This window comes from Bos indicus, chromosome 3 (assembly GCF_029378745.1).
Source record: "Bos indicus isolate NIAB-ARS_2022 breed Sahiwal x Tharparkar chromosome 3, NIAB-ARS_B.indTharparkar_mat_pri_1.0, whole genome shotgun sequence".
Classification (NCBI taxonomy): Eukaryota; Metazoa; Chordata; class Mammalia; order Artiodactyla; family Bovidae; genus Bos; species Bos indicus.
The window spans coordinates 120,731,034-120,752,143 of record NC_091762.1 but is presented as its reverse complement, the minus strand read 5'-3'; the positions used below and the strand labels follow the sequence as shown (position 1 = coordinate 120,752,143).

The 21,110-nt window shown below is 57.9% G+C and overlaps 1 protein-coding gene across 1 annotated transcript; it reads right to left on the bottom strand.

Moving 5' to 3' along the window:
• Positions 1 to 20: 20 nt before the first annotated feature.
• GAL3ST2 (galactose-3-O-sulfotransferase 2) lies at positions 21 to 20,524 on the bottom strand. Its single transcript, XM_019958074.2, has 4 exons — positions 20,191 to 20,524; positions 5,168 to 5,254; positions 3,810 to 4,074; positions 21 to 3,124 (listed from the first exon to the last, which is right to left on the bottom strand). Exons 1-4 carry the CDS (start codon positions 20,217 to 20,219, stop codon positions 2,306 to 2,308), a joined length of 1,200 nt encoding a protein of 399 aa, XP_019813633.2. The 5' UTR covers positions 20,220 to 20,524; the 3' UTR covers positions 21 to 2,305.
• Positions 20,525 to 21,110: the final 586 nt, after the last annotated feature.

Below are 21,110 nucleotides of genomic sequence, written 5' to 3'. Positions count from 1 at the left end.
CGGAAAGGAGACCCACAGAGTCCGGGCCTCCAGCTTTATTGGCCGCATCGGACTCCGCACGTTAAACTCTCTTCTGGACGGACAAGCAGATGGATTGTTTTCAAAGTTGTCTGTTACGAACCACATGCACTTTACCTTGTGATAAATATCCCCAATTTTCCCTCCAAAAAGACAGTGCCGGTTGACGCTCCTGCCAACCTCAAAGACCAGAGTAACCGCCACTGAATCTCCATGGCAGTTTCGCGCTCTTGGTTACCATGCAGCTGAGAACAGCCCACTTGCACGGTCCCAGCCCTGTGGGCAGCAGTGACGGTCTGACACCGGCTCGCAGAGACAGCCCGCTCACTCGGTATAAAGAGGCCTCCACGCTTCCTGCTCATCCTGGATCCACTCGCTTCCTCACATCAGCTGAGCAGGCATCGTGTTTTCTCTGGCAGTTGGCAGATTCACCTGAGGCTCAGGGCAGTGATGGGATTTGAGTCTTTATTTTTATTTTTGTTTATGTAATTTTGGCTGCACTGGATCTTTTTTAATGTCTATTTTTATTTATTATTTATTTATGTTTGTCTGTGCTGGGTCTTCACTGCCGCACGAGCTACTCTCTAATTGCAGTGCACGGGTTTCCCATCACAGTGGCTCTGCTGGTTGCAGAGCACAGGTGTGGGGACCTGCAGGCTTTAGTGGCCGGGGCTCGGAAGCTCTGTCGTTGCAGCCCCCAGGCTCTAGAGCACAGGCTCGGTAGTTGCAGTGCCCGGGTTTAGTTGTCCTGTGGCACGCGGGACCCTCCTGGGTCAGGGATCGAACCCGCATCTCCTAAATTGGCAGGTTTTACCAGTGGAGCACCAGGGAAGCGCGAGGCTTTCTTTAAATCAGGGTCACTTCCCCATTCTTCGTTTGGTATCGACTCTCAGCCATGGCTCGTCCGCCCCTCCCGGACTCCTGTCAGGGCGGCTCATCTGGGGTCTGATTCCCTGTCTCCTCTCTCCCTTGCAATGTCCCTCTTTGCGTTTTCCTCTGGATGGAGGATGGAGGAACCTCCCAGGGGGCGGGGGAGGGTGGGGGGGCGTCTCCTGCCAACCTGGATCTCCGGTCCATCCTGCATGGACTCTGTTCATTTTTTTCTGTTTCTAAATATTGTCATTTATTCTCAAATTTGCTGCAGTATATCCCATATTCTTACTGAAAATTCATTCTTCATAAAGTCTCTCCATTAAATTGTGTCCAAGTGAGCTGCTGCCTGTTCTGAGGGTGAGAGTTCCCCTTCTCTTTGAAGTGCTGATTCCCCTGAAAAGTGTGGACATGTCTGGACCCAGGAGCACCTGAGCAGGTGCCAGGGTCCTCAAGGCTGAGGGCCCCACGTGGAAGGAAGGGGACCCCAGAGCCAGACAGACAGGCCAGGCTGAGCATCTCAGCTGAGTGTGAAAGAGCAGCTCTGTTTCTTGGGTGCTCCAGGTAGCCCACTTTTCTCAGGCAGAGGGCACATGGTTCTGGGTGTGTGCACCCCACTAACCACTGGGCCCCCAAGCAGCCAGGGATCATGTTCTGCCAGGCAGGCATCTTCACTCCCTCCACACAAACCACAAGAAGGGGGGCCTGGAAGCCACCCTCCTCGGGCTTCATCCAGTGCCGTCTCCACGGCAACCAAGGGTACAGCAGTCCCCTCCCAGCTCTCCGGCAGGTCTCCTCCTCCACTCATCTTTTGGGGGCAGTCTGTTGCAGCTCAGAGCTGCAGCACAGGCCTTCAACCTGTGCTCCGGCTAAACCATTTGCCTTGTAAGCAGTTGTAACATTTCTCAATCCAAAACCGTTCTTCAGTTGGAAATAAGGCTCATACAGCCAAAGATGGGAAACTGAGCATTCCAGACCCTTCCAAACCCAGGTCCCCAAGTCCACCTCCAGAGTGTGGGGTGCTGACAGTGTGGGTGTCTCAGTGACCAGGGCCATGTCCCCATGGCTGGCAAAGTAGGGGAGCCGCTCTGAGCTCCAGATTCCTTTCTTCTGATGTAAGATCCCTCACTTTCCCACCTCATAAGACACTTCATCTGATGAATCTGATGAGCAGGCTCACATCCTCAGTCCAGGTGCGCGGGTGTCCTATATTTCGGGTCCTCAGTGGAGAGGTCACCTCCGAGAGGATGGATCACAGGTGGTCTCTTCACTGGTGTCTTCACCCTGAGGACTGGTGGTCTGGCAGGGCCTGGGTACCCCAGGTGCCCCCAGAAGACCCCTCAGAGCCTGAGACAGCACCTAGGGCTTTCCAAGGACAACAGGAGAGGGCCCAGCCAGAGTCCCCGGTGCCATCCCTCTAGGCCCCCAGGAAGGCAATGTTCTTGGGGGGTTTGTCGGGGAACTGAAGGGTGTACAGGTGGGCCATGTACTGGAGCTCAGGCATAACCATCCGCTGACACATCTGCAGCGTCTGGTTGTCCAGGCCCGGCCTGAGGTTGTAGCCCAGGATGTCGGCCCTGCCCGACTGGTAGGGGCGCAGTCGGAAATCGGTGATCTGCGACTGGTTCTTGGGCTCGCTGTCCTGCAGACACATGGCGGCCAGCTCGCGCCGCCGCTCGCGCAGCCGAGCCACCTCGGAGCGCAGACGCCGCGGGCTCAGCTCTGCGCGCAGCCGGGCCCAGAAGGTGCGGTTGAAATGCTGGTACAGGCGCCAGTCCAGGGCGCACCAGTGCTTGGCGCGCTCCTGGCCTGCGGGCGACAAGGGGGTGACACTGTGCTGGCTGCGCGAGTTGAGCCTGAAGGCCACCACGTCGTCCAGCCGCCAGCGCAGCAGGCGCCGGAGCAGCACCATGGACTCGTCGAAATGTTCGGCAATGAGCAGCAGCTGAAAGCGCTGCTCCACGTCGAGCAGGCGCGCGCGCACGTAGCCCTCCTCGGGCGGCGCGTCATTGTCGAAACCCAGGTCGAACCACATGCTGTTCCGGGCGTAGGCGTTGCTCAGCCCCAGGCTCTGGTTGTAGTAGGTCCACGGCGAGGCCAAGAAGGCATCCAGGCTGGAGACGTTCCTGAAGGCGGGGACGTGGCTCTTGTAGTAGACGAAGGAGGACTCCAGCTGGAAAACAGGGTTTCTGAGGATGGAAAAGTAGAAGGTGTCGCTGTACATGACTTTCTGCACCTGTCGGGAGACAGCAAGGGAAGGGCTGGTGACCCTCGGGCTCCCCGGGGCGTGGTCCCGGGGAAAGGTGGTGCCTCCTGCCTTGGCTCCACCCCGCCACACACCTGAGCCTGCCCCCGGTCCCCCGCCTCCGAAACCCAGTCTCCTGCCTCCAGTCCAGGCCACCTGGCTCCTCTGCCTGCCACCCTGCACCAGCATCCAGAACAACCCTGGCCACGTCCCGGCCCCCATTACCCTTCGCCGTCACCCCCGCTGAGCCTTTGGGGAGGAGGTCAGAGAAGCCCCCGGGAGGAGATGCCCTCTAAGCTAAGACCCGAATGACCCAGAGAAGGAGCTGTGAACACGTGAAAAGGGCCTGCGGAGGGACGAGCTGGTGGGTCTGGACCCAGAAGGAGGCGAAGAAGAGGGAGAGGGCGGCAGACGCCGGGTGCCCGCTGCCGACTGGGAGAGCAACGCCCCCGGGAGCCCCGGGACCCCGCGACCCCGCCCGGGAGCCCCGCCCCCTGGAGCCCCGCCCTCCATGGGCCCCGCCCCCGGAAGACTCTGCCCTCTGGGAAGCCCCGCCCTCCAAGGAGCCCCGCCCCCGGGGCCCCGCAAGCCCCGCCCCAGATCCCCGCCCCCATGGAGCCCAGCCCCGGGAGACCCGCCTCCAGGAGCTCGCCCCCGGAAGCCCCGCCCCACGCACCTCTGGCGGGTTGAACCTCAGGTGGTTGCACATGATGTTGAAGCGCTGCCCGGGCCCGCCCTGCTCTGCGCCCTCCACGTAGCGCGCCAAGAAGAGCCAGGGGTAGCCGAGGTGGAAGCGGCCGCCGGCGGGCAGCGCCGCCGACAGGTTGTGTGTCTCGGCGAAGCGGTAGAGGATGTTGAGCACCGTGCTGCTGGCCGTCTTGTGCGTCTTAAGAAACATGACGTTGGTGACGGGAGGCCCATCAGCCTGGTCCCCGAGTTGGCTGGGGGAAGAGCGCAGCGCCGTGGGCCGGGAATCCTCGCGCTTGCCCAGCCGGAGAGATTCCAGCCCCGCGAGCCCTGAACCTGGAGGCCCGCAAAGCCTCTGCCCCGTCCACGCTTCCCCGACCCACACTCCCTGAGCTGGCAACACCCCAGCCCAGCCCCGTTACTGTGCCCCTCACCTGAGACCCCGCCCTGGCTGCCCTCTTCCAGTGGTGCAACCACCTGCCCCCATGTACTGCAGGCCCTGCACCCCTCTGCTTCCCAACCTCCTGCCTGGCTCTGAGGGCGCCCAGCATCGCTCTGCCCTGTGACCCAAGCCATATGGCCAGCGGTGCTTGGTTGGCCCCTCATGCTGAGATGGGCTGACTCACTGCCGGGCAAGACTGGACGCTGGTGCTCACTCCTGTGATCTCAGGGTGGCACCCACCCAGTTGTGGACACCAGCCTGGAGCTACAGGTGCCCACCCTGCCCCAACACAAGATCCCAAAACAGAGCTGGTGAGAGTGACCCAGGATGGTGGGGACAGGGTCCAGAGGCTAGTGCCAGGCCTGGGGGGTAGGCAGGGATACCCAGGAGCTTTAGCACTCCCCCTCTCCAGTGGAGATCAGCCAGGCCCGGGGCTGGAGGGCCCTCCCACCAGCCAGGCTAAACCACTAGGGCAGGGTAGCCATCGGGAGGACCCTGAGCTTCACAGAGGCCATACCACCAACAAGCAGGGGAGCAGGGGTCCTGACATCCAGACCACTAGGGGGTTCTAACCACCCCAGCCCTGCCTCCCAGTCACCCTCTGCACACAGCAACTCTGCCCAGGGCACCCCCAACCTGGCCCAGATTCAACCCTCCCGTATCCCTGCCTGGAGTTCTGGGCAGCTTACTGCCCATGGGAGATACTGGGAGGGCCCCAGGCTCGGTGACCACAGGAAGAGCCCCTCCTCCATTGCAGAGGGGAGGCTGAGGCCTGGAAGGGAGGCGTGGCCTACCACAGTAACAGGCAGGGCTGGGTGCCACCCGGAGTGGGGCACGCTGGGGTCCCAGTACTGCTCGGGGAGGGGGCAGTGCCCAGACCTCAGGCCACCCAGTGGAGGACTCACGGCATGAGCAGCCCGATGTCCACGTGCATGATGCAGCCCAGCAGGAGCACAGCCAGGGCCAGGAGGAGGAGCACGGCCCAGAAGCACCTGTGGGCGGAGGACCTCTTCAGCACTGAGTCCGGGGCCCAGGAGGAGCCTCTGCTGCCCACCCCCTTCCCTACCCCCTCCACCTCCCCGGCATCCATGTGACAACTTGTGTCCAGCACCTACTGTGTGCTGGCCCATGGGGGCTCTAGGGTGGGGGCAAAGCCCAGGATGGGCCTGAGTCATCAGACACCACCCCCACGTGGCCCCCCTGCACTGCCCACTACTCAGAAGCTGGGAGAAGCCAAGAGGGGGATCCACTCCCTGGGGGGGCAATCAGAGGTGAAAACATGTCTGTGGACCCTCAACCCTGAGCAGGGCCCCCTAGAGATGGGCCTGACTGAGACCCCTGAGTTCCAGCCCAGGGTCCATGAGGGCAGGGGGGCCCGCCCGGGTGCAGGAGCTGAAGGTGGTGTGGGCAGGGCTCCTGGGCCAGAACACACAAGGGAAAGGCAGTGAGCAGATCAGGAGAGACAGGCAGGGGCTCCCTGTCCCGCCATCCCTGGACAAAGAAGCTGCAGCAGCTCAGCCATGAAGGGCTCCCTGCGCTTCGCCACCTGGAGGGCCACTTTGTACTGAGAAGGGGGAGGAGGCCCAGCCAGTCTCAGCTCTGGTCACCATCTGCAGGCCGCCCCAGACTTACACCCCAGCCTGGGCTGGCCCCGAACCCCCACTGGGGTGTCCACAGGGATCGCAGCCTCCAAGGTCCAGACTGGCTCCAACGCTGCCCTCCAAACCCAGCCCATCCCCAGGGACAGTGGCTTCTTCACCTGCTCTGGTCCCGTTTCCCTCCCCCCACCTTCTGTCCTGATCCGCGCTGCTCCCAAACCCTGGTGGCCTGGTTACCCCCTCCTGTGTCCCTGCCCCATGGTTCATTCCGCCCTAGCAGCCCAAAATACCCTTTTATTAAAAAATCCAACGTGCTCAAAGTCTTCCTTGGTGGCTCAGAAGGTAAAGAATCCACCTGCAATGAAGGTTCGATCCCCGGGTCAGGAAGATCCCCTGGAGGAGGGCATGGCAAACCACTCCAGTGTTCCCTGGAGAAGCCCATGGACAGAGGAGCCTACAGTCCACGGAGTCACAAAGAGTTGGACACAACTGGGCGACTAACACTTTCATTTTCTTTCAACAAGCTCAAACCCTTGATTAAATCCCATAATTGAAGAGCCTCCTGTGCTAAACCCTTCAGGAAAATGCAAGTCTTCCCAGCCAGTCCCCAGGCCCCCACTCCACCCCTACCCTCCAGCCATTCCACTTCCTCCTGTTCCTCAAACACCCAGCCCCAGGACCTCTTCACTCAGAGGCTCCAGCAGCAGACTGTCTTTCTGCAAGAGCCGCCTCGCGCTTCTCCGGGCTGTGGGCAGGGGGTCTCCTGACCTCCCTGCAGCTCACCCCCGCCACCTGAGGGCGTCGCGGTTGCAGCAGTCCCTTTGTAGTCTGTACTGCCCACTGGGCTTCTCTGGTGGCTGAGACGGTCAAGAATCCTCCTACATTGCGGGAGACCTGGGTTTGATCCCTGGGTTGGGAAGATCCCCTGGAGGTGATAGTCTCTCCTTTGTCCATGGAATTCTCCAGGCGAGAATACTGGAGTGACTTGCCATTTCCTCAACCCACTCCAGTGTTCTTGCCTGGAGGATACCCATGGACAGAGGAGCCTGGCGGGCTACACTCCATGGGGTCTCGAAGAGTTGGACAGGACTGAGCAAGTAAGCACACAGCACAGCTCTGCCCACCATCGGGTAAGCTCCTCGGTTTCTGGAAAGGCAGCTGGCATGTGCACGGTGCTCGGCGCATGTGTGCTGAGTGAGTGAGTGAAGCCAAGCACACATCCCACCCGCCACCTCAGACCTCCTGCTTTGTGTCAGCATGGGGTGCAGAGGGAGGAGAAACAATGGGGTGGGAGCAAGATCGGAAGCAAATCTGTTGAGTGTGAAACGTCCTGAGACACCAAGAGGAGGTGCCCAGCAGTGGCTGAAGGAGTCCGGAGCTCAAGGCGTTGCCAGGGCCAGGACATGCACTCGCACATCAGCATAAAAAGGCCTGGCGTGCTGCAGTCCACGGGGTCACAAAGAGTCAGACACAACTGGGCAGCTGCACAGCAGCAACAGTAAAAACCCATGTCATTTGGAACCTCAGCTGCAGGAATCAGAAAACAATGGCAGACTCCCCTCACCAACCTAGAGGCTTGGGAGGGAAGCTGCTGGCTCTGGCACACTCGGCCCCGTCACACTGCGAAAACCGACATCTCTCTCCCCATGCTCGTGGCCTGGTAGTCACAATATGGCTGCTAAGCTCCAGACATCACATAAACATTTGCATCAGCAAGAAAGTAGAAGGGACAGGACCAGCCATAATAAGGAAGCAAAAGCCTTTTAGAAGCCTCTAACAAACCTCCTCGTCCATCTTCTCGGCCGAAATGCGGTCACATGGTCCCCCTTCCCCCAACTGCGAGGGAGTGCTGAGAAAGCTTCATTTAGTGTTTACAGCCTCTGTCCTGGGGGGGCACAAGAAGGTGGTGGCTGTCAGCCTCAGCTGCGTTTGTGTGAATCCGTGGGAACGGTGGGCTGCAACCTGGGCCTAGCTAGGTCTGCCCATGGAGGCAGGCACATCTCTGAAACACAAGTGAGCTTCTCGCCTGCAGCCCGGCCGTGGCCCTGGATCCAGGGAGCCCAGCCTGCAGCAAGAACAGCCCCCCAGTCAGGCCCCTGTTTAGTCCTAATGCTCCGGCAGCAGGCTCTTCCTAGACGAATAAATGGAATTCACAGCCAGGCGGCCCTGGCCCTGCCTGCCTCCTGTGGCCTCAGCAGGGTGTTGGCAAAGCCACCGCCTCCGGGGCCTGGGCTGTTTCCAGGTGTTCGCTGCAGTGTGTGTAGAGTGCGGGCACCCGCTTGCATCCAGGTGCTTTGGCCCTGATTTTCCAGCGGGCAGGCCCTTGTGTGCTGCCAGGCAGGGGACCACTGGGACCCCTTACTCGGCTGGAACACCACCCCCCACACGTCACCCATACCTTTCTTTCTTGCAGACAGGAGCAAGTCGGGGAGGTGGGGTTCTGTGGCCTCTGCTGAGACCCCTGCCCCCAGGACACTCGGCGCACGGCCCGACCAGCCCGGCAGGGGAGGGACACTGATGGCTCAGCATCCTGTCCTCTCGGGGGAGCAAGGCACCCAGGCAGGCCTGTGTGTGCTCCCCTCGGCCTTACTCTGAGCTCCTGGGAGGAGCCGCCCAGCCAGACACCGTCCCCAGGACAGACCAGGCCGACCACCTGCCCCCAGGCACCGGGAGGCTTCACGACTGACCTTCCCGGGTCAGTTCCGAGGCTCATGGCCCTTCCCCCTTCCCCCGCCCCGACACCCTCGTCACCACCCGCCCCCTGCTGGTGTCAGGGCCGGCTCCGAGGCCTCCCCTCGGGCAGATCCGAGGTCGGGGGGTGAGTTCCAGGTGTTCCTGCATCCGAAGGAGGAGAAGGTCCCTCCTGGGACCTCTGGGCCCTGCGTCTCCACACGGCCTGTGCCCCCAGGGCAGCTGGTTCCTTGGGCTCCAGCGACGTGGAGTGGCAGTGGCTGGGACCAGGAAGGCCTCCCGGGGGGAGTGGAGGGCCGGACGGGGCTGGAGGGGACGAGGGGCCGCTCAGTGCGGCGGTCAGTCCCAGGTGAGAGGAGCCGGATGACGCACCTGCACTCGGAGCCTGGCACAGGGAGCAGAGCCGGGAGGGAGCTTCCTGAATGGCCTGCGGCCTCTCCACAGGGCTCGCAGGGACGGGGAGTGTGACGAGCAGGGGGCACACAGGGGAGGAGCCCGGGAGGAAAGGGCAGAGCACGGCTGCTCCATCGGGGAGGGTGATGCCTGACAGCAGGGAGGCCAGACCCCGGCCTCGCAGGAACCTCTCGACGCCCCCCCAGGCAGAAACTCAGAAGTGGACTCACGCTGGCTGCAGGGCCACCCTGTGAGATCCCTCTGGCCCCCTGGCCGCAAGCAGGGTGCAGGTCCACACCCCCAACTCTGCTCTGGGGCAAGGAGATGGCCGGACCCCACACCAAATAGTCGAAGCTTCACATCTTCCCCCAAAGAGAGTTTCTAACTCAGAATTCAGTTCTCAACTCCCCATGGAAGCACGTCATACGGTAATAACAGGACAATTCTAAACGGTGTCAGGCAGCAGGGGCCTGCCGGGCGCTAGGAAGGGAGGGGACCCGAGGACAGGGAGGGCGCCTGATGCCCTCCGTCCGGGGCAGCGGGCGGCCGGCCACCCACGGACAGGCCACTGCACGGGACTCCTAGCCAGCTCCGTCCATCGGAGGAAACTGCTCAGAGCGGTGGACACCAGCAGCCCCTCGCAGGGAGGGGCCCGGGGGCAGCCGGGGCTGCTCCAGGAGGGGGCGCTGGGTGGGCCTGGGCCAGCGTCGCCTTCCCCGGGGAAGTGCCGGACCCGTGCGCCCAGGGGCTGTTTTCTCTCCAGGCTCTCAACAGCGTCTTGTCGTTTTCATTACCTCGGTCCTGTGACCCTTGTGTTGATTTCAATCTCTAGTTTTTATTGCCATTGTAAACGAACTCACTTTCATTTCTTGGTCCTTATCACTAGAGTAGAAAAAGCTTTGTTTAAAAAAAACGTGCCTTGTATCCAGTCCTTCAGCCACTGTACATGCCTCTTGTAGCCGAACACTAGCGTTCTGCCGTCTGGTGTGACGGGGCACTGCCCCGCTCGCCCTGTATGCCTGCCCGCTGGCCTGTGACCAGCCTCATTGCCAAGACGCTCCGGGTCTCGTTGGAAAGAAATGGGCTTAAAAAAAAAGCAAAGAAAAGAAATGGTCTTTAGGGACCACAGCCTGGGGGCTGGGGGTGCTCACTGCTCTGGGACGTTGTCAGTTGCTGGGTCCTCTCAGTGGACACAGCTGGGAACTCCCCGAGTTCACACCCACACGGCCAACTCTGACGCCACACTTTGGGGGTGTTCAGTCGCTCGGTCATGTCCAACTCTGCAAAGCAATTGACCGCAGCACGCCAGGCTTCCCTGTCCTTCACTGTCTCCCGGAGTTTGCTGAAACTCATATCCGTTGAGTTGGTGGCTCCATCCAGCCATCTCATCCTCTGTCGTCCCCTTCTCCTCCTGCCCTCAATCTTTCCCAGCATCACGGTCTTTTCTATTCAATAGACTCTTCTCATCAGATGACCAAAGTATTAGAGCTTCAGCTTCAGCATCAGTCCTTCCAATGAATATTCAGGACTGATCTCCTTTAGGATGGACTGGTTTTATCTCCTTGCAGTCCAAGGGACTCTCCAGCACCACAAGTTGAAAGCATGAATTCTGTGCTCAGCCTCCTTTATGGTCCAACTTTCACATCCGTACATGACTACTGGAAAAACCATAGCTTTGACTATACACACTTTTGTTGGCAAAGTGATGTCCCTGCTTTTTAATATGGTGCCTAGGTTTGTCATAGATTTTCTTCCAAGGAGCAAGCATCTTTTAATTTTATGGCACAGCCACTCTCCACAGGATGTTGGAGCCCAAGAAAATAAAGTCTGTCACTGTTTCCATTGTTTTCCCATCTATTTGCCATGAAGTGATGGGACCAGATGCCATGATCTTAGTTTTTTGAATATGAGTTTTAAGCCAGCTTTTTCACTCTCCTCTTTCACTTTCATCAAGAGGCTCTTTAGTTCCTCTTCACTTTCTGCCATTAGAATGGTATCATCTGCATATCTGAGGTTATTGATATTTCTCCTAACAATCTTGATTCCAGCTTGTGCTTCATCCAGTTCAACGTTTTGCATGATGTACCCTGCATATAAATTAAATAAACACGGTGACAATATACAGCCTTGATGCACTCCTTTCCCAGTTTTGAACAGGTTTCTCTGGAGGCGGGTAAGGTGGTCTGGTATTCTCATCTCTTGAAGAATTTTCCACAGTTTGTTGTGATTCACATAGTCAAAGGCTTTGACATAGTCAATAAAGCAGAAGTAGACATTTCTCTGGAATTCTCTTGCTTTTTCTATTATCCAACAGATGTTGGCAAATTGATCTCTGGTGCCTCTGCCTTTTCCAAATACAGCTTGAACATCTGGAAGTTCATGGGTCACATATGGTTGAAGCCTGGCTTGGAGAATTTTGAGCATTAGTTGCTAGCGTATGAGATGAGTGCAATTGTGTGGTAGTTTGAACATTCTTTGGCATTGCCCTTCTTTGGGATTGGAATGAAAACTGACTTTTTCCAGTCCTGTGGCCACTGCTGAGTTGTCCAAATTTGCTGGCATGTTGAGTGCAGCTCTTTAACGGCATCATCTTTTAGGATTTGAAATAGCTCAGCTGGAATTCCATCACCTCCACAAGCTTTGTTTGTAGTGATACTTCATAAGGCCCTCTTAACTTTGCATTCTAGGATGTCTGGCTCTAGGTGAGTGATCACAGCTTCTCAGTGACCCTCTTCCTACTGCTTCCTATCTCAGACACAAGCCTAGTCTCAGACACAGCTGGGAGAATTTGAGCCCCTGCCATCACTTTCTGCTCTCCACACACACTGCCTTAAGGTCAAGCCACTGTGGCACATGACCTGCCCTCCCCCCACCCCTTTTTATATTTACTTGTCTGGCCTCATGTACTTATATGCAGAGTACATCATGAGAAACGCTGGACTGGAAGAAACACAAGCTGGAATCAAGATTGCCGGGAGAAATATCAATCACCTCAGACATGCAGATGACACCACCCTTATGGCAGAAAGTGAAGAGGAACTAAAAAGCCTCTTGATGAAAGTGAAAGTGGAGAGTGAAAAAGTTGGCTTAAAGCTCAACATTCAGAAAACGAAGATCATGGCATCCGGTCCCATCACTTCATGGGAAATAGATGGGGAAACAGTGGAAACAGTGTCAGACTTTATTTTTCTGGGCTCCAAAATCACTGCAGATGGTGACTGCAGCCATGAAATTAAAAGATGCTTACTCCTTGGAAGGAAACTGATGACCAACCTAGATAGCATATTCAAAAGCGGAGACATTACTTTGCCAACAAAGGTTCGTCTAGTCAAGGCTATGGTTTTTCCTGTGGTCATGTATGGATGTGAGAGTTGGACTGTGAAGAAGGCTGAGCGCCGAAAGAATTGATGCTTTTGAACTGTGGTGTTGGAGAAGACTCTTGAGGGTCCCTTGGACTGCGAGGAGATCAAACCAGTCCATTCTGAAGGAGATCAGCCCTGGGATTTCTTTGGAAGGAATGATGCTAAAGCTGAAACTCCAGTCCTTTGGCCACCTCATGCGAAGAGTTGACTCACTGGAAAAGACCCTGATGCTGGGAGGGATTGGGGGCAAGAGGAGAAGGGGACGACGAGGATGAGACGGCTGGATGGCATCACTGACTCGATGGATGTGAGTCTGAGTGAACTCCGGGAGTTGGTGATGGACAGGGAGGCCTGGCGTGCTGCGATTCATGGGGTCACAAAGAGTCGGACACGACTGAGCGATGATCTGATCTGATCTGATTTGGCCTCATCAGGCCTTAGTTGTTCGTGTGGGGTCTTATGTTACAGAGCACATGGGCTCCAGAGCGCACGGCTCAGCAGCTGTGTTGCACAAGATCTTTAGTCATGGTGTATGGGATTCTTAGTTCCCCATCCAGGGATCAAACCCACGTCCCCTGCTTTGGAAGGTGGATTCTTTACCACTGGACCATCAGGGGAGTCCCTTGCTCCACCATTTGTATCTGCTACCATACCTGGGTTTTCAAACATGATGTGAGCTTCTCCAACCCCCAGCTGCCTAACGCTCCCTCAAGTCCTCCTAACGAAGGACTTGAGATCCACCTGAGAGAGACTCCCAGGAACCAGCAGGTGGACAGGCTGAGTCTCTGTAAGCTCAGGACTACGGTGGACCAAGTGCAGAATGCTCACACACAGGGCAGGGCTGCTGGGAAAGGATGCCCGTGTCAGCCCGCAGTCACGGCCTGTGGGCCCCAGGAGGGCGGCCGCAGATGCAGCGGGAGACGGTGCGGCAGCCCAGGGGCCGGGCCCCGGGGTCTGCTCACTGCACACTTTCCCCAAGCCCCAAAGGGGTGCACTTCTGGAAGGCCATGCTGTGGTCACGGGGTTCCCACACCGCAGTGGAGTCACATCTGCAGAGCTCACGAGACCCTCCAGGGAAGGCAGCTTGTCACTGCAGCCTGAGCAGTTGGTTCCTTTTTCTTAATTGGAGGATAATTGCTTTACAATGTTCGTTTTGCCATACAGCAACATGAATCAGCCACAGGGATACACACGTCCCCTCCCTCGTGAACCTCCCTGCCACCCCCTTCCCCATCCCACCCCTCCGGGTCATCATGGAGCACTGGCTTTAGGCTCCCTGTGTCACATGGCAAGTTCCCACTGGCTATCTACTTTACACAGAGTTTTATCATCCCATATAGTTAGAGTTTAACCCCTGCTGGATGAGGCCCTCCTGGGATGTTAATGGGCCTGGCTTTTCCCCTCAGTCTGCCCCCGGCCTGACTTTGTTCTGACACACAAAACTCCCTTCACCAAACACTGGGTGTTTGCTGGCCCCTTCAGAGGAGCCGCACTGAGGACTTCTTGGAAATTTCTGCTGTCACATTTACAACAACCCCTTTGGCCTTAAGGGAACAAGTTCTCCACAGAATTGCAGTGTAAAGGAGAAAAGAGGAATGAGTTTTTCTTTCCTTCCCTGAGAACAAAGATACAGAGAATAGTGAGCAGGGCTGATCACGCCGAGTTTTTACTTCGTTCCTAATCTGCAGTCAACATTCAAAGAACTAAGATCATGGCACCCGGTCCCATCACTTCATGGCAAACAGACGGGAAAACAATGGAAACAGTGAGAGACTTTATTTTCTTGGGCTCTAAAATCACTGTGGATAGTGATGAAATAAAAGATTTTTGTTCCTTGGAAGAAAAGCTATGACAAACCTAGACGGTATATTAAAAAGCAGAGTCATTACTTTACCAACAAAGGTCCTTATAGTCAAACCTATGGTTTGTCCATTAGTTGTGTGTGGATGTGAGAGTTGGACCATAAAGAAAGCTGAGCATCAAAGAATTGATGCTTTTGAACTGTGGTGTTGGAGAAGACTCTTGAGAGTCCCTTGGACTGCAAGGAGATCCATCCAGTCCATCCTAAAGGAAATCAGTCCTGAATATTCACCGGAAGGACTAATGCTGAAGCTGGAGCTCCAATACTTTGGCCACCTGATGCGAAGAGCTGACTTGCTGGAAAAGACCCTGATCCTGGGAAAGATTGAAAGGGACGACAGAGGATGAGATGGCTGGATGGCCATCTCGTGTGACCCAATGGACATGAGTTTGAGTAAACTCTGGGAGTTGGTGAAGGACAGGGAGGCCTGGCGTGCTACAGTCCATGGGGTCGCAAAGAGTCAGACACGGCTGAGCGACTGAACAGCAACAATCTGTAGTCGGTAACTAAGTTTGCTTTTCACCCTCTGACTCTGCATGAGCTAGTTCTGCACCTATTATCTTTTAACTCTATGTGACACATCCTATCAGAGAAGGCAATGGCACCCCACTCCAGTGTTCTTGCCTGGAGAATCCCAGGGACGGGGGAGCCTGGTGGGCTGCCGTCTATGGGGTCGCACAGAGTTGGACACGACTGAAGCGACTTAGCAGCAGCAGCAGCAGCACATCCTATATCTGGTGCTCACCTTTACTGCACTCTCCCTCTGCAGACCACCCCTTGTAGGTTTTCTCCTCTTTCCCATTCAGAAAGAAGGCCACAGTACAGCACACAAAAGGCAATGGACCTGACTACCCAACACCAGCCTATGACTGCTTCCGAAACAATGTGGGAGGAAGAAGAATACAAGGTCCTGATGTCCTTGTCCCTCATCAGCTCTCCAGCTGCGAGCCCTCATCTATAGGATCCCCCGACTCCTCATGGAAGAAGCCACAGTCCTCGAGGCACAAGCCTGTTCTGTTCTGTCTCCCCTCGCCGGTTGAGGATTAAAGCCACCTTTCTATTTCCTCCAAACTCTGTCTCCATATTTTTTTTATTTGGCTTCGCTGGGCAGAGAATCCAAGGTTTTTGGTGGCAACAACAGCTGCCCAAGAAAAATAATGTCTTCAGAGAAATCCCTCATTTCTAAGGAGAGGCTCTTCCTTTGCAGAACACCCTCTGGTCCCATCACCCGGGGGGTCAGCAGGATGTGAGTGTGGGATGGGCCGGGCGGTCCGCCCAGCAGGACCGGTGCTCAGGGAGCCACTACTGGGGCTGTCAACAGGACGGATGTCCTGCCCGGCAGGGAGACAGGGTCCTGGGCATTTGCCATCTGTCTTCGGGAATGGAATCTTGTATAGCTGCAGCTGTTGACCTTTGACACTCCCTGAAATGAAACACTCTGTGCTCCAGGAAAACTGGTGGAATAGGTCTTTACATAGATATTTTCAGAAACTGATTTTATGAGCCCAAGCCTTGCATCTCCTCATCTTGAGAAATCAGTAAATCCCTTCATGGTGACATCAGCTCCTCATGACTAGCAGAAAACCTTTTGTAAGATAAGCGCTTATCTCCCTTAGCTGATCCCAGGGCCCAATCCAGGGCTCCTGAGTAGGATCCAAAGTGGCCAGGTAAACACACCCACAGCGGTCACCTCTGGTCTGTCCATCCATCACTCCTTCAACTGGCTCTTGTTTAGCCCCAAATGCCCTATTGGGTGTGGGGCCACGCCAAGGGGGTGTGTACAGTGGCAGCATTTAATGAGCAGCAGCCAAGGACAAGACTGAACAGTTACTCAGGGCTCCCTCCTCACAGATAAGCCCTTGGCCGGGAAGGCTGCATCCTCGGGAACCAGGCCCTGCCCCCCTGCCCTGGCTCGGCGGTTTGAGAAGAACAAGGAGGTGCTGGCCCCCGGTCCCCACCCCCACCCCCAGATGCACCAGCAGGGGGCCGGGCACAGGGCTGCCGGAGGTCTCCTTGGCCTGGGGACCCTGTGATCAGGGTGGGTGAGGCCGTCGTCCAGTGAGTCCAGGGCACACAGCCATCCGTACAAACCAAGAAGAAGCAGGGACAGGGCCCAGATGCCCAAACTCAACATCCCCTAAATAGAGGGAAAGAGTGGGACACCCTCCACCCAGGGGATCCTGCCAAAACAGAAAGGAAAGTCACTCTGTTGCTGCCTGCAGGGTGCAACAGAGAAGAAACATGGCCAAGACGCTTCCCCCCCACCCCCCCATCCCCACCTGTCACCACCCACCGAATTGGGAGTGATGCGGCCTTGCTTTGGCTGGGATCTGAGGCCGGCAGGAAGAACCTTGCAACTTCTGCTTCTACTTCCCTCCACACTGTCCTGAGATGGCACCCCCAGGAAGGTGCTGTGCCACTTTCCAGGAGGGGAACCGAGATGCTGCAGCCGAGACCCGGGAGCAAGAGGCAGCCAGGGCCTTCCAGCCCTGCAGCTGTCCAGCTAGGCGCAGCCCCTGGTGGGGCGGGGTGTCGCCGGGGGGACACTGAGCCCGAGAGATAGGTCAGCATGGCCTGGTGCAGCCAGGTCTCTGGGGGCTGCTTATAAGATTGCTGATATGAGGAGAGCCCATGGTGGCACATGTCCCCACCCGACCCCAACGGGGCCCTCTGAGTCCTTCCCCCAAAGGGGACTGCTTCGTGCTCTACAACCTGGGGTGTTTCCTCCCATCCGGGTGGCACCACATTTGCCCTGAAGTCAGTTCAGTGGGTCACACTCTGAGGGCTGGAGGTTGCAGCCAGCACTCTTAGAGAATAGTGTGAAATAGAAGCAAATAGAACAGAAAGAAAAGCACAGGCACAGAATAGAATCGATGTAGATACAGTCAATAAACTTAGACTTGTTTACTCACTAAGTCGTGTCCGACTCTCTTTGTGACCCCATGGACGGTCGCCCACCAGGCTCCTCTGTCCTTGGGATTTCCCAGGCAAGAACACTGGAGTGCGTTGCCATTTCCTCCTCCAGGGGATCTTCCCAACCCAGGGATCAAACCCAGGTTTCTTGACCCCCCTGCACTGGAGTCGGATTCTTTACCACTGCGCCACCTGATACAGACGGGCAAAGAATAAACACAGACTAGACAGTATCTGAGCACGTGGGAGGCAGTGTGGCTGTGGGGAGACGTGTTTCAGACAGACACAGCACAGAGATTCCAGTGTGTCCCAGACAGCGATGCTGCGTGCTGTCTTCCCCCGGAGCACCATGGAAACAGGTCCACTCTTCTGCCCGGTCACCATGGAAACAGGTCCACTCTTCTGCCCGGTCACCATGGAAACAGGTCTACTCTTCCTCATTCAGTTGCCATCCTGCCTCCGTCACCTCATGCTCAGGCCAAAGCGTCCCCTTGTCCGCTGAAAAGCAGACTGCAAGTGTCCTGGCTGGCCCCCCTCTGGACTCTTTCCGGCCCCCATCCAGCCCACACGTGGCCACCGCAGCTGTGTAGAATGTTGCCAGACGCCCTGCCCTGTCCCCTCCCCGCCTGCACTCCCACGTGTACTCTTTACCCACCCTAAGAGCTCACCTGAGGCCGGGAGAGTCACACAGCCCCCCACAGGGTCCACACAGTCCCCCACAGATCACACAGCCCCCACATGGGGTCACACAGCCCCCACGGGGTCACACTGCCCCCACAGGGTCACACAGCCCCCACATGGGGTCACACAGCCCCTACAGGGTCACACAGCCCCCACATGGGGTCACACTGCCCCCACAGGGTCACACAGCCCCCACATGGGGTCACACTGTCCCCACAGTGTCACACAGCCCCCACATGGGGTCACACTGCCCCCACAGGGTCACACAGCCCCCACATGGGGTCACACTGTCCCCACTGGGTCACATAGCCCCCACAGGGTGTCACACAGCCCCCATGAGGTCACACAGCCCCCATGAGGCTACACTGTTTCCATGGGGTCACACAGCCCCCACGGGGTCACACTGTCCCCATGGGGTCACACAGCCCCTGTGAGGTCACACTGCCCCCACAGATCACACAGTCCCCATGGGGTCACACTGTCCCCACGGGGTCACACAGCCCCCACATGGGGTCACACAGCCCCCATGGGGTCACAGCCTTCTATGGGGTCACACAGCCCCCATGGTGTCACACAGCTCCCATGGGGTCACAGGCTTCTATGGGGTCACACAGCCCCACAGTGTCACACTGTCCCCACGGGGTCACAGAGCCTCCCATGGGATCACACAGTCCCCATGGAGTCACACAGCCCCCACGGGGTCACAATGTCCCCACGGGGTCACACAACCCCCAAGGAATCACAGCCTTCTATGGGTCACACAGCCCTCGCAGGGTCACCCAGCCCCCATGGGGTCACACAGCCCCCACTGGGTCACAGCCTTCTATGAGTCACACAGCCCCCTGGGATCACATGGCTCCCCACAGCCACTCCCTGGTCCCAGCACCCCAGGAGATTTTTGTCCTGAGAAGCTGACCTCAAATAACCAGAAACACAAGTTTCCAAAGACCTGAAGCCAAGGCGTAGAGTTGAGGGACCATCCAATAGCTCCCATACGGTCAGGGGGATTGATGCCCCAGCATCTCAGGCCAGCAGCCTCACCCAGACCCCTCACCCTGTCCAGCAGAAGAGGTCTGGTCTCTGCTCCAGGCGGCCCGTATAACCAAACAAGCCACTGGGTTCCCCCGGACCACGCCCGTCCCCTCCTCCCTGTCCCTGCTGTCCCCATGGACCCCTGGCTTCTCTGGCCCACGCCCATCCCCTCTCGTCTCCATGGAACCCTGGGCTCCCCGGCCCATGCCCGTCCCCTCCTCCCCGTGGATCCCTGGGTGCCCCTGGCCCATGCCCGTCCCCACTGTCCCCGTGGACCCGGCTCCCCCAGCCCACACCTCTCCCCTCTCGTCCCCGTGGACCCCTGGCTCCCTGGCCCATGCCTGTCCCCTCCTCCCTGTGGACCCCTGGGCACCCCTGGCCCATGCCCACCCCTCCTCCCCGTGGACCCCTGGATGCCCCCAGCCCACACTTGTCCCCTCGGTTCCTGTGGTGCCCAGACGTGCTGCAAGGCCGAGCCTGCTGGTGCCCTGTCCTGGGCAGCAGCTGGCCTGTCTGCCCACAGGCCCAGGGCGCTGACCTAGCAACATGGGCCCCAGGCGTTCCCACAAGTCAGAGAAAACCGACCCGAGGCTCTGGGCCTTCAGGGCCACCGAGTGTGAGCCCGCACACTGCCCTTCTCCCCACCGAGTGTGAGCCCACACACTGCCCTTCTCCCCGAGGTCTGTGCTGCACCCGCAAGCCTGGGACACACACAGCGGCCGGCCGGGCCGTGTGTCCCAACAGCCCCCACGGGACCCACCCTTCCGCCAGAGCTGGCACAGCCCGCAGGACCCGGGCTGGACCCCAGATAGCAGGGCGACACCCCCCAGCAGGCCCTCCAGGGAGGCCCCGGGAAGAGATTGGTCATGTCCCCCCGCCCTCGGGGAGCGGTGGCAGAGGCACAGCACCCCCCATGGGCCAGGAAAGGACGGGGGTGCTTGCAAATGCCACGCCCCTCCCCTCTTGACCTCCACCGCACGGGCAGGCTCTAGGGCTCAGGGCCCGGCCAGCACCCTAACCTGCAAAAGACGGGTGATTGGGCTGAAGTGCCGGAGCTGGGCGGGGGACACGGCCAGCCCCTCAGAAGGTGACCACAGGACTGAGGCCAGCAGAGCCGGACCCCCAGCAGCCGCCCACCTAGGCCTCCAGCCCAGACGCCAGATCCCTGTCTCCTCTGCTCACATCCCTCTTGCCCGAACCGCCCACCAGGCCCAGGACAAGGCTGCCCAGGCAGGAGAGGGGGGCTCCCCACTGCCTGAAATGAGGCCCACAAGGATGAACTCAGAGCGAATGCCTGGTCCAGGGCGATGCCCCAGGAGAACTTGGTCCATCAGGCGCTCAGGCCCCCAGGACTGAAGAAGGAATTTGGCCCCTGTGGTGGCACAGCCCCCGCTTACCTCTGCAAGCCCCCCAGAGAGGACGGCATGCTGGCAGGTGGCGATCTGGCCTGGCCCTTGCCTGACTTGAGCGGGCGAGCGCAGGGCACAGGCACTGGCGGGGCGTGACACTGGGCAGAGCAGGAACTGGAGGAGCACACCTGCCAGCCCCGGCTGGGGCCGCGCCCTCTGCGCCCGCACCCGAGTCCGGGCCTTCCCGGAGGCGGCTGGCATCTGGCACATGCCCGTGAGCCTGCGCCCTCTCACCCTGCCCTGGTGCGGGGTAGGTCAGCCCAGGGGGCCTGCAGGGAGCTGTGGGCAGTGACAAGGCCTCTGGGTCCAGAACTCAGGGCAAGATGCAGATCTTGCTGAGGGTCAGTGGGTGGCTCTGAGGACAAGGAAGAGAGCAGGAGCCAAAGTCAGCAGCTTTTCTCCTTTTCCTCCTCCTCCTCAAAAGCTTCACCCCGGGAGAAAACTCAGCTGTTATCTACACCTTGGGCTGGAAAAGAACTTTCAAAAGAGGACATTGCGGTAGAAAATTTTAAATTTACTAGATTTTACTCCATGTAAGTACACTTCTTTCTTTTGGAAATAAATAAATACAATTCAAAGACAGTAGACCGAGAGAAATACTTGCAGCATTTTAACCAAATGTTAGGTCCATAAGGGAAGATAAAATTCCTCACTCCGCCGTGAAGCACCCCAGCTGCCGAGGTCCAGCGCCGGCTGATCCAGGGCATTCGAAGGAGAGACGGCTTTGGCGACCTATTCATTTATTTATCAAAGATATAAAGAGTAATAGAATGAGGATAGCTCAGTAGGAAAATTCAGTGGAGAAAAGAAGCTGAGTAGCTTGGTTTACACGGAAAATCAATATAACCCGTGACACCAGGTTAGCTCTGACCACGGAGGCCGCAGGCGCCCTCTCGAATAGTGGAAGG